General features: G+C 38.4%; 1 protein-coding gene across 1 annotated transcript in view; it reads left to right on the forward strand.

Moving 5' to 3' along the window:
• VMP1 (vacuole membrane protein 1) overlaps positions 1–16300 on the forward strand; it is a 98133-nt gene that overhangs the window by 17276 nt on the left and 64557 nt on the right. Inside the window, 2 exon segments of the mRNA XM_023756741.1 lie at positions 929–1019; positions 2217–2327. Coding sequence (XP_023612509.1) covers positions 929–1019; positions 2217–2327 — 202 coding nt within the window.

Consider the following 16300-nt stretch of genomic DNA (forward strand, 5'->3'; position numbering starts at 1 on the left):
GGTCTCAGCCCATCCTCCACACCCCTGCTTAGCCCCTCCTCCATGCTCCTGCCCAGCCCCTCCCACCACAGCCCCCGGTCCACTGTCTGCCGGCAGCCCCGCTCCTGCCGCTGCCACTCCCACGCGCTGACAACACCAGCCTGGCTCGCACCCACTGCTGGCACCCGCCCCAGGCCCCAATCACTCTGCGCTGTCAGCAGGTGCGAGCAGTGGCTGCTGCCCGATCGCCCCTCAGGAGCAGGGGGAAGTGGAGAAGCCCTGAGGGGCGATCGGGGCCAGCAGCCGCCACTTGCACCCGCTGATGTTGCCGAGCAATTGGGGCCGGCACTGGCCCCCAGCAGCGGGTTCAAGTGCTGGCTCTAGTGCTGGCAGCAGGTGTGAGCACCAGGCAGGACCGTGGCGCGTGGGAGCAAAGAATTTTCAGTAACCACCAGAGGCTCGCCCCAATGACAGCGACCAGTACCCCACCTTGGTCTGGTGCCCCTGCTCACCTGTTACACCATCCTACTGTGGCTGATGTCCGTCATGTTCCATGCTCTGCTGCCTCCTGCCGATGCCCGCCATGTTCCGTGCGCGCCCCCTGGTGGTCAGCGCATGTCACAGCACCGGTTCAGTTCTGCCATTCCGTCTATTTACATGTTAGCCTTTTATTATATAGGATGCTTCTTCCAATTAGAAGTCTGGTGTAAACAAGATCAGTCTTTAGATAAGGGAACTAAATTGAGTTCTATATCCATGTATCTTCCCTTGACCTCCTTCTGTACCCCAAGAGACCATAGTGTTTAAGGACAAAACAGCTTATCACAGAAATAATTGATTCTGTAGGTGAGCTAAATAACCTAAGTGCTTCAACAAGAAGTTATCTTGAGAATGCTGAAACTTGAAAATGAAACTGAAATATTTTATTTTTTTAAATATGTTTTTTAAGATTATGGCATCGTCAAAACATTGTGGTGTCTTGTTTACTGCTGCTTGCTGTGCTTATAGCTACGTATTATGTGGAAGGAGCACATCAACAGGTAAGAGGTTCAGCAACTCTGCTTCTCTTCTTGAACCTTTGTTAATCCCAAACAGTTTCAAAGTGGGTTTGTTGTGGATTTCATAGAATTTCTACCCTTAACATTAGGTTTGTTTGTTTGTTTTTATCTCATAATTGGTTTCTTAATGTACTTTTAAGGCCACATATTTAAAATACTCTTGTGGCAGTTCATGGCTGCTCAGCATTTACATTTGGTATATATCCTCCCTTTTTAGCTTCAAGGATTTAAATGTAACTTTCCTGACGGTATTTAGTCAAAGCAGCATGAATCCTTTACTCACTATCAAAGGCTTCCTAGTTTCTTTAACACATTCCTGTGATCCATCCAAATAGATATATTCATCCTAGGTTTAAGTTTAGGTTTTATATATATATGGAAGTTCATTTGCCGGTAGTAAGTACAATATGACTGAAGGGAAAGTAGGACATTTTGTTAATAACTTTTGTTAAAAAGCAAAACATTAATGTATTCGAATACGATATGGTTCTAAAATGATATTTCATATTTTAAAGCAGTTTACCTCTAATCTCAGAAAAGTTTTTATAATTTTAAACACATTAAAAAATATTTTACAGAAATCTGTGTGCTATTAGAATTTGCAGGGAACTGGCTTGATGAATTTATTTGTCAGTGTGAGAATCTAGACTGTATTTTGGCATTCTTCCAGCAAGTCCATCCATATCCCAGGGGACTTCATTTTGCTCCTGTTTGAAAAGCATCTTGGTCTTAAATATACAAAAAATATTTTATTCTCACTTTTTTACTTGGGTAAATAAGAATATAGTATTCTATTCACAAATATTATGTAAATAACTGCCCCTCTCTTACCACTTTATGCTTTCTTAAAGTTTTTGTAACTTTTAAATATCTTGAAAATTTTTATTCTTATAGTTTACCTTATTAGTAACTAGCATTTTTCCTATAAATATTATTGCAGTCGTAGGATTTAAAGGGTCTAGAAACAAGAGTTTTATTCCAACAAGATGGAATTTTTTGTCATCTCTGCTATCATATATTTAAAGGAATTAATTCCCTTCAAAGGGTTTTTAATATTCATACTTTCTATTGGAAACCTATTTAGTTGGTTTATCTTATTTTGATTGTAGTTGATAAATACCACATTTCTGTTTACAAATTCTGGTTTTGGTTTTTCACCTCGACCCTTTTGTTTTTCAGTATGTGCAACGTATAGAGAAACAGTTTCTTTTGTATGCCTACTGGATAGGCTTAGGAATTTTGTCTTCTGTTGGGCTTGGAACAGGACTGCACACCTTTCTGCTTTATCTGGTAAGAATAACTTTTAATAAGCAAGATTAGAAGAGATTGTATTTTTATTGGTATTTTTACTTCAGACATTAAAATTCCAAGATTTTAACTTAATTATCTTTGTGTCTTAAAAGCATTCTAATCCTCAAATCAGTGCTTTGAGTTTTGTTTAGAATTCTGTTTTGTTTTTCCTTTTGGGTTGAGGATTTAAAAATAGAAGCGGGGGGGAGAGAAGGGGAAAAACCTCTTAAGCAAATGATATTGTTTCCTTAAATTTATTTAGCCAGAAAATGTTTTTTGCTTTCCAGATTTTGGAATAATGGTTCTTTTAGTTATGCAATTATCGTTTTAAGAATTGAAGTTATTTAAATGCACAAAATTCCATGAAAGGCTTAGAATTAATTTGGACAGTTTACTTTCTCTGTTAATCAGCCAGTGAGAAACAGTGTCTTCCTTCACACCCTCAAACACTATGTACACACCTGAATCGATATTTTGACGTTCTTATTGAATGTAGCTGATGAAGCATTACATATGTATTACTAAATGCTTTCTTAAATCCTTTTAAACCTAAGTATAAAATGAGCCCCTCCTAAAAAATATTTTTTTTTACTTAGTTGAAATTAGAGAGATAAAAAATAGGTTTTTCTTTGAACATTGACAAATAAACTGGAATAATAGCAGAACCAGGACCAGAGGGTGACGAGCAAGACATCTAGGGCACAGAATTTAATAGGCACTTTCAGGGCATGTCTACCTGTGGGTTGATGAGTGAGTGCCTCATTAAATTTTGTGCCCTGGATTCCTCTCTTGTTTCACTCTATTCTTGTCCTTGGATACATTCACAGCAATTCCACATTTGAAAACAGCTTGATCTTCATTGGGTGGGAGACAGGTGGAAAGTTGTCACAGCAGTACTGATTGCTGAAAAGTGTTAAATACTGCAAACGCTTCCAGTCTCCATGCTTCATGAATTCATTTCTGAAGCAGGCATGAAAAGTATTAAGGAATGATTGTTCTGAAGGCTGCTGAGTTGAGAATTAATCTGTAATTCATAACTTCTTCAAGTTATGGGAGTTTAAAACTTGGAATTTTAGAATTCTGTTCATGATTGCTTGCTGATTTTATTCCAAATAGAGATATAAATTTTAGGGAAGTAACCCATATTTGTGTTTCGTTAATACTACATTTTTAGAATAATGCTACCCTAGAGGTCAAGATAGAGGACAAAAGGAAGGAATTACAGGATACAAGTTACCTTTCTATTCTTTTCTAGACCTGCCCTCTGAGTTTCTTTGGGTAAATTAAGGAACTCATTTGTAGCATTTGATGAATTTAAAAGTATCTGAAGAGTAACCCAGGTAGCAGATTCTGCTATACCTTAAAAGGGATTTTAATGAAGCTTATAAAGTGTGCAGTAAGTTCAAATAAATATCCATGAGAAACAAAACCTTTATAAAATGACATGTTATTCTTGTTCAGTAAGTATAAAAATACCGTCAAGGAGCACCTGAAACTGTGTTGTATTCTAATAACAGCTATATAAAAGCTTTGTAGATTATCACTGCTGATAATGAACTGGGGTCCAGGGTCGATCAGTCCACTTTTTTCACATTAGATAAATTTGAGTTTTGTTTGTTTTGAGTAAATAGTATTATTTAGAATTATTTTAAATGCCCTAAAATTAAATACAAGTAAAATAACCAGACCAGCATTTTATGAATATATAATTCTGGCTTTATATTGGGAGATAGATTGAAGGTAGGAGAGAAGATGAGTAGTTACAATAATCCTTCTGAGAGACACAGGCAAAAAGTATGGCGAGGAAGGGATATTTCCAAAAAAGAATTTTCAAGAGAACTCAAGCTGAATGAAAACAAAAGAGGGCATAAAACTTTTACTATTTCAAGAGTAGTTGGAATGACAGTGGCATTGTAATAAAATAGGTCAAATCTTAGAGAAATTTTATTGGTACAAAGAGATGTATGGGGGAAGAAGGAGTCAAAGATAAGTTGGTTTTTTACCTAAGTAGATATTGACATTATTAATTGAATAGAAACCGTTATGTGTTCAGTTGTTTATTAAGTACTTATTATAAGTACGTATCTGAAAAGTGAAATTTAAAGGGATATTGTAATTATATTGTTAGGTAAATTAAATCTTCACCTGATCCAGGTGGGTTGCTGGTGCCAGTGGTTGGATAGAGCAAAAAGGAAAATTTGTAAAGGACTAAGAACACTTTTTTTTTTAATGAATAGGCTTTATTCCTTAGAGCAGGTTTAGGTTTAGAGAAAAATTGAGCAGAAAAGGACAGAGAGTTCCCATATACTTTTACACACACACACACACACAGTTTTCCCTATTTTTCAAATTTATTTTTCTTAATATTTTAATTGATTTCAGAAAGGAAGGGAGAAGGAGCGAGAGATAGAAACATTAATGATGAGAGTGAGTCCCTGATTGGCTGCCTCCTACATGCCCCCCACTGGAGCCCACAACCTGGGCATGTGCCCTGACCAGGAATCCAACCATGACCTCCTGATTCACACCAGCCTGGCTCAAATTTTTTAAAAATTGCAGTACAATTGACATAACATTAGTTTCAGGTATACAACCTAATGGTAGTTTCCTCTATTATTCACATCTTGCTTTAGTGTGGTACCTTTATTACAATTGAGGAATGAATATTGACACATTATTAACTAAACACATCATTGTTTACATTAGTGTTCACTCTTTTTTTTGTTTGTTTGTTTTGTTTTTATTGCTTAAAGTATTACAAAGAGTATTACATATGTTTCCTTTCCCCCCACCTCTTGACATTCCACCGGCCTCCCCTACCCCCCAGTGTCTTGTGTCCATTGGTTATGCTTATATGAGCGTTCACTCTTTGTATTTTAAAGTTCTATGGGTTTTTACAAATGCATAATGTTACATAACAGCCATTTCAGTACCATACAGAATAGTTTCACTGCCCTAAAAATACCCTGTGATCCACATATTTATTCCTACTGTATTCCTGCCCCCTCACCCATTAACCCTTAGCAAATTTTGTCTTTTCCAGAATGTCATATAGTTGGAATTATTCATTATGTATCTTTTTCTGCCTGATTTCTCTCACTTAATATACGTTTAAAGCTCCACTATTTCTTTTCATGGCTTGATACCTGATTTTTTTTTAATGTTTTTATTGATTTCATAGAAGAAGGGAGAGAAAGATAGAAACATCACTGATGAGAGAGAATCATTGATCAGCTGCCTCCTGCATGTCCCCCACTGGGGATTGAACCCGCAACCCAGGCCTATGCCCTGATTTTTATTTTTTTTATCGCTGAATAATATTCCATTTTCTGGGTGTGCCACCACAGTTTATTTATCTATTCACTTATTAAAGGAGATCATAGTTGTTTCCAGGTTATGGTAATTATTAATAAAGCTGATATAAACATTAGTGTGCAGGTTTTTGTGTGTATATAAGTTTTCTACTTCTTTGGGTAAATACTTAGGGACATGATTTGTGGATTGTGTATATTAATTGCTAATATATAGGAAAGCAGTTGACTTTTGTGTATTATCCTTGTATCCTGCAACCTTGCTATAATCACTTAATAGTTTCAGGACTTTTTTTTTATCAATTCTTTAGAATTTTCTACACAGATAAATCATCTCATGTGCAAATAAAGATAGCTTTATTTCTTCTTTGTCACTTTGTATACCCTTTCATTTCCTTTTCTTGTCTTACTGCGTTAGCAAGATCTTCCAGTATGATGTTGAATACGAGTTATGAGGAGCCATTCTGCCTTGTTCTCAGTCTTAGTGGCAAAGCCTGTAATTTCTCACCATCAAATATTATGTTAGCTATAGGTTTTTTACAGATGTTCTTTATGAAATTGATGAAGCTTCAAGGTTTGTCATATTCTTTTTCACCTACATATTGTGTCAAGATGGAGCCTGAGTCTCTGACTGTGATGAGCAGATTCCCTTTGCCAATCTGTGGTGGATATGTAGAGTAAGCTACTGAGATTTGGGGGTTGTTTGTTATTATAGCCTGTCCTGACCGATAGACTAGTTAGCATTCATTGAATTTGCTGTGCTCTCTGCTCAGTACTTTACATGAATTATTTTATGTAGCTCTCCCAAGAGCCAAGGTAGTTAATAGCAAATGTGTAATAAAAAATTTTATCAGCAAGTATAGACTATCCATTTGTGAACTTTGGCAGTTATATAATAGAGAAAAATAGCCAGGAAACCAGAGGCAAAGGAGAATCAAATAAAGGTTTAAAAACTTGATCTATGTTATTATTTAAGAAGTCATTCCAAATAATCTCTGGTTATATTGTAAAAACACTTTCTTGATGATAGAAGGTCAACAGTTTTATCCTTATAGCTCACCACTCCTTTTTTGTTGTCAAATATATTTTTATTGATTTCAGAGAGGAAGGGGGGGGGGGAGAGAGAAACATCAGTGATGAGAAAGAATCATTGATCAGCTGCCTCCTGCACGTCCCCCACTGGGGATCGAGCCCGCGACCCAGGCCTATGCCCTGACAGGGAATCAAACTGTGACCTCCAGGCTCATAAGTCAACACTGAACCACTGAGCCAGCCGCACCAGCTGGGCCACCATTCCTTTTGTTTTATATTTGTGAAATGTGATTGTGTTTGGAAAGTCCTAATTATACCTTCTTTCATTTATGAGGCATTACATAATCCTCACTTAGGGAGATGTGATGTTAACATTCTCATGTTATACATTTTTGAGTTTAACTTCTAGTTAAAAAAAACAAGTGACCATGTTAGGAGAATACAACTAAATGTTGATCTGAACGTGTTATTTATTTCCTAAAATATTAGATACCTATATATCTGCCTTTAAAATGGGAAGTTTGTCTTGATTTTTAAGTTTATCAATAAGCAATTTTATTTATTCTGTATTAGTTTCAGGTGTGCAGTATAGTGGTTAGACAGTCATATACTTTACAAAGTGGTACCCCCAGTATTTCAAGTACCCACCTGACCCCATACATAGTTATGATAATATTGACTGTATTCATATGCTGTAATTTACATCCCTCTGACTATTCTATAACTACAATTTGTACTACTTTATCCCTTCACCTTTTTCATCCAGATCCCCAAACTCCCTTTTCTCTGGCAACCATCAGTCTGTTCTCCGTTATCTATGAGTCTGTTTCTATTTTATTTTGTTCTTTAGATTCCACATACAAGTGAAATCGTATGGTATTTGTCTTTCTCTGTCCCATTTAACTTCACTTAGCATAATACCCTCTAGGTCCGTTTATGCTATTACAAAAGGTAAGATTTCATACTTTTGTATGGCCAAGTAGTATTCCATTGTGCATATATACCACAACCTTTTTTCCCACTCATTTGCTGATGGATACTTGGCTTGCTTCCATATTTTGGCTATTGGAAATAAGCTGCAATGAACATGGGGGTGCATATATTCTTTCAAATTAGTTTTAATAGTCAACAAATTGACTTCAGGAGGTCTTTTAATTCCCTAAAATACTATGATCTATGCGTACTAATATTGCTATGTGTCTTTGCATCATTTTGGCAAAAAGGACATATAGTCTCTCTAACCCATAAAAGGTTAAGAACCAGCCACTCTTTTAGAACTTTTTTCTAAGTTGTCTATATTTGGCTGCCACTAGGTGGCAGTGCTCATACAACCAACACACTACTATATTTGCAGGTTCTATTCTGGATGAAGATGAAACCCTTCAAAAACTCTACTTAAATTAGAGGGATATTCTGTTTATCTCTATTTATGCCTATGTAATACCAGTTAATGCATGTGAGTGAAAGTAATTTTCTTAATAGTTTTCCATATTCATTAATTACTTTAACAGTAGTCAGCCTTTCTTTCCATTTGACATGTTTACATGTAGGACATACTCTCGTGGCATGCCCAGTTTCAAATATAATGGCATGATCCCATCTTTTTCTTTAATATTTAAGAATCTGGAGGTTATTGAAGGTGATCTTGTTATGGGACTAAAATCTTTCATTCCTATCATAGGAGGTAAATAGGGTATATTCAGAGTTAAACAACTAGGTTTGAATGGCTAACCAAATGATTACTAACTAGAGGTCCAGTGCACAAATTCATGCACGGGGCAGGGGAGGGGGGGCGGGGGAGGTTGGCTGCCAGCCCTGAGGAGGGAGCTGGCCCTCGGCCCCTCTGGGAAAGGGCCGCATCCGCCGCCACCCACCCCCGGTTCCCTGTCCCAGCCTGGGCCCAAGGGCCCTGGCAGGGTTGGGAGAGGCGGTGATAGTCGCCGGGCAGGCGCGGAAGGAATGGATACCATCTGCGCCCCGCCACCACGCAGTTCCCCGCCTCCCCTCCCTCCTCCTTCCCTCACTGCCACACTGGCATCACAGCGGGCGGGTGGCCCCTGGGGAAGGAAGAGGACGGGAGTGAGACAAACCCTTGTGTTGAGGGCTGACTTTCAATAGATCACAGCAAGGGAGCTGCACTGCTATGTACGCAACCCCAACACAGAAGTAGGTCTCTACGAATGGATTAGCACCAGGGGCTGATGGGGGCCGGCCGGAGGGAGGGGCCATGGGAGATTGGCTGTGGGAGCACACTGACCACCAGAGGGCAGCTCCTGCGTTGAGTGTCTGCCCCCTGGTGGTCAGTGCACATAATAGTGACTGGTCGAACGGTTGTTCCGGTTGTTCAGTCCTAAAGGTCGCATAGGCTTTTATATATATAGATGGTGATATTTAGGGAATTTATTAATTCTTAAACCTCATTTTATTAAATTTTAAATGGAATAATAATACCTATTATAAGGCTGTTTTGAGGATTAAATGAAATAACAGATTTATGCACTTTTCAGCTCAGTGGCTAGTGTATGTAAGATACTCAATAAATTGTAGCTGCTATTATTTTTACTCTGATTTTGTTTTTAAAAAGCAACCATTTCTAATTTACATGCTTTAGCTGTTATTCTTAAAATAACAGCTGTTATTTAGCTGTTATTCTTTTTTTTTAATTGTTTTATTGCTTAAAGTATTACAAAGGGTATTACATATGTCTCCTTTTTTCCCCCGCCCTTGACAATCTCCTGGCCTCCCCTACCCCCCAGTGTCTTATGTCCATTGGTTATGCTTATATGCATGCATATATATAGCTGTTATTCTTAAAAAATTCTTAAGTGCCCTGGCCAGTGTGGCTCAGCTGGTTGAGCATCATCCTGTGCACCAAGAGGTTGCCGGTGCGATTCCCCGTCAGGGCAAATGCCTGGGTTTCGGGCTCAATCCCCGGTATAGGTCCTGCAGGAGGCAGCCACTCAATTTTTCTCTCTTTCTCATTGATGTTTCACTCTCTCCTTTTTGCTTCCTCTCTAAAAAATCAAAAAACATTTTAAAAATAAAGAAATTATAAGAACATTTCCCACAGTTGATTTTAATGTAGCAGTATGTCATAGCATAGTTGAAAATCACTGACCATTTTCATTTCCAGTAATGATAGATTAGGCAATTTGGATCAATTCTCTTGTGAAAGTATCATTAAAAAGTTGATAAAATTTAAAAACATATGTTTAAAGACATCATAGAGATGAGAAAAGACCAAATAATGACAAGGTTAATATCTTTGTTAAAGAGGAAACCCAGAAAGGTGAGACTGGCCAAGGACATGCGCTGGTAAACCCGCAGGCACCACACATTAAACATCAGGGTGAACTATATGTACATCAGTCTTATGGGGACAGGAGCTGGGGCGTAAGTCTTAAATCTGGAGGAAAATAAAAACACCTACCTTTGTCCCACCCTGTATATTGCATATAGCATCCTCTATTTTAAAAAATATTTTTTTATTGATTTCAGAGAGAAAGGAAGAGAGAGACATAGAGACATCTATGATGAGAGAGAATCATTGACGGGCTGCCTCCTGCATGCCCACAACCTGGGCATGTGCCCTGACCAGGAGTTGAACCCTGACTTCCTGGTTCATAGGTCGGTGCTCAACCACCAAGCCAGCCAGGAGGGCTAACATCCTCTTTTGAATTTTCCAGAAAATAAAACTGTATCTACTCCTGGTGTTATAAACAGTATTTTCATATGCTCTTTGCTTTAAATTTAATTTAGATAAACAAGTGTAAGGAATGATTTAAAATGTGATTTGTATCTTTTATATAATATATAGCAACATGCTTATGATTTCCAGTGTATCTGTAAAGTGTGTTATATTTTGATATAAGGAAAGACTCCTTATTAAATAACAAATTAGAATACTTGGCCTAGGGGACACAGGTAGAAAGGGCAGCTGACTCTCAAGGGAGAGGTGCCTGTGCAAATCACTGCGACACACTGAGGCTGGCTTCCGTGGGCCTGCTGGAAGAGTAGGTATTGCTAGGAGCTAGATTTGGCTCTTACAAGCTAGGCTGGGCCTGGGGGGTGGGGGAGAGGTTCCACACTCAGGACTGGCTACAGTTGTTCCGGTCTTGGCTCTGCTCTTAGGGGCTAGGGCCTGCCCTTCGGTACTGGATTTCGGTTTGGGGCTTGGGTCCGCCCTTCAGTGCTGGCTATGGCTGTTGGGGTCTGGGCTGGGCTCTTCTGGGCCAAGCTCCCAGCTTCAGGACTGGGTTCGGCTGTTCAGACAGGCTCGGCTCTTTGCACTAGGCTTCTCCTTTCATGACTGGGTTCTTCTGTTTGGACTGGGATTGGTTCTTTGGGGCTAGACTCCACCCCTTGGGACTGGGTTTTTAAGTTGATCAGATGCAAAAGAAGGCTTCTGTGGTTGACAGATTTTTTAAGATTGTACCTTCTAAGCACTCTTCTTGGATATAATTTCTAGAAATCTATTAAAAATTTTATTTTTGTCTTAGCAACTATGGTAGTAGGTTTTCTCTCAGATGATTCAGAACACAAGTGATCTAGGAATGCTTATTTACTAGAGGAACTTATGCTCAGAGTAAAAACAATAAGTTAATGAAGGAAAGATGGCTACTGTTTTCCTTGATGCATCTCTGTGTTTGAATGAGTCCAAATTTCCACCTTAATAATGGTCTGACCCAGAGCTTGAAAGCCCAGGGGCAGCACATTTTCTGCTAAGGACCAGATAATAAATATCTTAAGCTTTGCAGGCCATACAGTCTCTCTTGCAACTCCTCAGATCTGTCAGTGTAATGAGAAAGCATCCAAAAACAGTGTGTAAAGGAATGTGACCATTTTCAGGTCAACCTATAGTCACAAAAATGGAGGCAGACTGGGCTTCATCTGCAAGCTGTAGTTTGCTAATCCTTTTTCCTTTGTGGGACCGCAGTAGTACACCAGAAGAAGCATGTTGAGCTTGGGAGTCCGTGAACTAGCAGCCACTTTCCGAGGACTTACACACGGCACATGCATTAGATGTGTTCATTACTCTTTCTGAGTAATAATATTAGATTTAACATGATGTTTTAGAAGAGACTATAGTTTTAGAAAAGACTACTGCAGGTACTTGAATGGTATAGAAAACCATCAAGGGAAAGAAACACTTTACATGAAAATAAATTAGAAGAGTTTTTCCAAATGAGCTGCCTGATAGCAAGATTTAGTTATAATTTTATGGGGTTTTTTTTCTTTATTTTTATTGTTGACACTATTACAGATGTCCCCATTTTGCCTACCTCTACTCAGCGCCCCCCCTCCAGTTATGTGGTTTAATCATTGATATGTGCATTTATTTCATACAGGTTTTTACAACATTGCAATCCTTTTGAGAAATAATTTATGGACTAAGTTTAGATTGTTATAAATTGTTGGGAGAACTAATGGGATTATTTCAGTATCCACCTTCTAATTATTTCCAGTACTAGAAAAACATGACTCATAATTCTGTAAACAACCAGGTTAACAAAAAACAGGAACTTTGGTACTTGATAATGAGAAATGTATCTCAGACATTCTCCCTATAGGCGTGTGTATTATCAAATTACAAGACAAGCAAACAATTAAAGAGCCATTTGTAAGCTCTATGTGCGATGGATGATTTATAAAGTTTGTTCCATTTAATAATAACAAAGAGAATGAGTCCCGTAAGAATTGACAAGTCCCAAATAATATGATGTATGAACAGTTTTTGACACCAGGTGGAGCAGTTTCCTGAAGAAAAGCTTAACAAGCCCTATATTCCTTTCAAATAAGGCCAGCTCCCAGACAAAGAACTCTAAGAACAAAAACTGTCAACAGTCATTTTTTTTTTTAAATATATATTTTATTGATTTTTTTACAGAGGGGAAGGGAGAGGGATAGAGAGAAACATTCATGAGAGAGAAACATCGATCAGCTGCCTCCTGCACACCCCCCACTGGGGATGTGCCCGCAACCAAGGTACATGCCCTTGACTGGAATCAAACCCGGGACCCTTGAGTCCGCAGGCGGACACTCTATCCACTGAGCCAAACCGGTTAGGGCATCAACAGTCATTTTATAATTTTTAAAAGGCACCCAAATATTAAGCTATAGATAAAAGGTTGAATATATTTTACAGGTAACTTTTATCTTTGGCTTCTACTTTAACCATTTGGGAATCAAAGGGGAGGGATTTCAAAGTATAGAGTTGTCCTGTCTACATGCAGTTGGGGTGTAGAAAAGTATTAGGACTATTTAATTACATTGTAGAATAGATCCAGTTTTCTTAGCAGCTGTAACACGAAGGCATTAGTATCTGAATGATACGGGTCATTTGTTCAATATGACCCTTTTAATAGAAAACATTTTTGGCTCTTTGTTATAAAACAAATACAAAGAAAGCTGTGAGATATTTTCCCTTGTGTAAGATTCAGAGGCATTTTCTGCTTTTAAGTTTAGGATTATTTCATTACTAAACTATGTGGTAAAAATGCACATCTAAAAAATCTGACGTCTTGATTGCTATTGAATATTTATAGAGCACCCTGTTTCCTTACTGTATAGTATGTATATAGTACTTTATAGACTACTAGAGGCCCGGTGCACGAAATTCGTGCACTCGGGGTGGGAGGTCCCTCAGCCAGGCCTGCGCCTTCTCGCAGTCTGGGAGCCATCAGTTGGACATCCTTAGTGCTTCCGTGGAGGCGGGAGAGGTTCCTGCCACCGCCACTGCACTCGCCAACCATGAGCCCGGCTTCTGGCTGAGTGGCACTTTCCCTGTGGGAGCGCACTCACCACCAGGGGGCAGTTTCTGCGTTAAGCGTCTGCCCCCTGGTGGTCAGTGCTTGTCATAGGGACCGGTTGTTTCGCTCTTTGGTCAATTTGAATATTATCCTTTTATTATATAGGATTATAAAGCTGTTTTTTTCTTAAGTATAGACATTATACTTTTCAACTCATGGCTATTGACTGCCTAAAGCAATTGTTATTTGGAAAATGCATATCTATGAATTGAAATGAAAGAGTGTGGTAGTTTAAGTAAGAGAAATATTGTAGTTGTTTAATGCCACGAGGTGGAATAAACTTTAAAAAAAAACTGTTACCCAACCTTTTTACCTCTTTTTCTGCTTGACTTCTGAGTGTGGCTTCATTGTTCACCTGTCTATGCCTCTGTAAGACACAAAAGGGAAGAGATTGCCAAAAGTAAGGTTCTGGTGTGACTTGATATTGCTCTGTAGAGGTATAATGACTGTCTGTAAGCAGGCAGTGACTCAGGGCTCTTCCCGGAAGACCAACAGGCCTTTCTTAGAAAAGGTTTGTTTGCCCTTTTTTGATGAGTGCATGATCTGCTCTTTACCCTGTCTTTCCCCAAGGAATGACTCATGTATTAACTCTTATGAGCACCACCACATCAAAGAAGAAACCAAGATCTCCAGGACGTGGGGCTGGGTTTTCACCAAACAAAGGGGGTATGCACAGACTGGATAACTTCCTGCCCTTAAGTCACTATTTATTAATGTGTGCTTAAATCAAAGCTAAGAAGATACAGTTTAGCTAAAATCTGTTCTGTTGGGTATATATTTTAAACAATATATAACCTTTTTAAAAACTCTGTTGTAAGTATGTAGTCCATTTCTCCTGAACATTTAAATCAACTTTATGATCAAAAGTTGCTTAGGTTGCCCTGGCTGGTTTGGCTCAGTGGATAGAGCGTCAGTCTGTGGACTGATTGGTACTGGGTTCGATCCCTGTCAGGGGCACATGCCTGGGTTGTGGGCTCGATCCCCAGTAGGGGGTGTGCAGGAGGCAGCCGATCAATGATTCCCTCTCATCATTGATGTTTCTATCTCTCCCTCTTCCTTCCTCTCTGAATTGCACCCCCCTCAAAAAAATTGCTTAGGTTTAGAGAAGAAAAGTGAAACATGTCTTTATTTATGGATTGATTCATATAATAAAAATGACTTCAAAGACAGGTCCTTATAACTTGGAGCATGAGTGATAGAGTTTATACAGTTTTTGTTTTGATTAGCAATTTTATATTTATCATAATGCTTTTACTATGTAATATCATGGATTCTTGCTCTGTTATCTGGGTTGTGCGGGCATTATAATCACAATTATTATTGTTAGACTTCTGATCAAATGAGGAATGTGAGAAGTCAGATTACATATAGTAAGTTACTAACAGCTTCAGAAAATGAAAACCCACATTAGCTAATGCCCAAATTACTGCTTTGATATACTGTGCTGCATTTTATAGAGAGGGACTACAGGCTTAATTTGTAAACTTGGGACTTTTTTCACACACAAAAATATAAACACTAGTTGAACTTCTTGGAGCCCATTTGGAACCAGTAGTTTATTCTCTAGCCTTCTAGAATTTGCTGTACACCATAACTTTAGATAAGTTTTCTGACTATAATGAGAAAAGCAAAAATTAAGAGAATTCGAGTAGAATTCCTGTTTGCAAAAGCATTTCTAAAGTAGGACTTAAAGAAAACAAAGGTTTTGCAAGTCATGCACATAACCATTTGTCATCTTTCATTTATCACCAAGATATTCCTAATGAATCACATTCCAGACTAACCACTGACTCCTTTTGTTCCTCCAGAGAAGGAGTGTGGCAAACAAATGCTTTCCCAGTGAATCAGCACAGGACTCTTGATTTTATTACCTTTGCCCTAAACTTTCCAGACAAAACTAATTGGAAATTTTGCCTTTGGGATCTCACTTGACTTCTCTGTATGGATGATGGATTAGGTTATGAATTGACATTACAGATGTTATGCAAACAACTCCAGTCTTTAGGAATGTTTTATCAGTTCTGAGAGCTGCCTAGGGTAGAAGAATGTCTGTTTGTCTGTCTGCCTACCTGCTCGTTTTCCCTACAACAACTCACACGTACACATACTGTATTCTTAATGTGATATATTCTTCATCTTGATTGATAATGAGGCTTGGCTAAATTAGGCTCATAGTGAACTGATATGACCATTTTAAGTTTTTACTTGTTAAGAAATGTCTCAGTGAAGTTCTAAAGACAGAAAACATTTATTTTTTCATGAAGCAGCAATGCATACACTAGTTTGTCATTTTACTAAATATAATTTTATTCAAGTTAAAATGCTTTTTTCACCAATACCTATATCTGCTCTTATTAGAAATCTTATCCCTGGTCTAACTATGGATTTGCTCTCACCCAGACATAATCTTGCCTGGCCAAGCACTACATCTTTTATCCTGGACAGGCAGAATTATTCCATTATGAAAACTTTGGAAAATATAATGTAATACAGCTCATGAGACTGGATACATAAGGCTTTGAACTGAAGCAAAACCAGATGTTCGATATGTCACAAATAACTGCAACAATCTTGTTGAGTTGACTTCACTTAGAATGACTATACTGAATTACTCCCCACTCCCAATAATGCGCCCTGAAGCCTGTCTCTCTGATGAGAGTATAGCATTTCGTCACGATCCTAAAGTTCAGCCTCCTTATCACTAAAGGGAACCTCCATTGACAGTAATTAGGAACTCTCAGGAGCTCTGTGCAACTAGTGAATGTTACCTGTGACCTTGTTGCTAGCTAGGGGATTTATAGTTTCCTGTGCTGGGGAATAA

This window comes from Myotis lucifugus, unplaced genomic scaffold (assembly GCF_000147115.1).
Source record: "Myotis lucifugus unplaced genomic scaffold, Myoluc2.0 scaffold_99, whole genome shotgun sequence".
NCBI classification, from domain to species: domain Eukaryota; kingdom Metazoa; phylum Chordata; class Mammalia; order Chiroptera; family Vespertilionidae; genus Myotis; species Myotis lucifugus.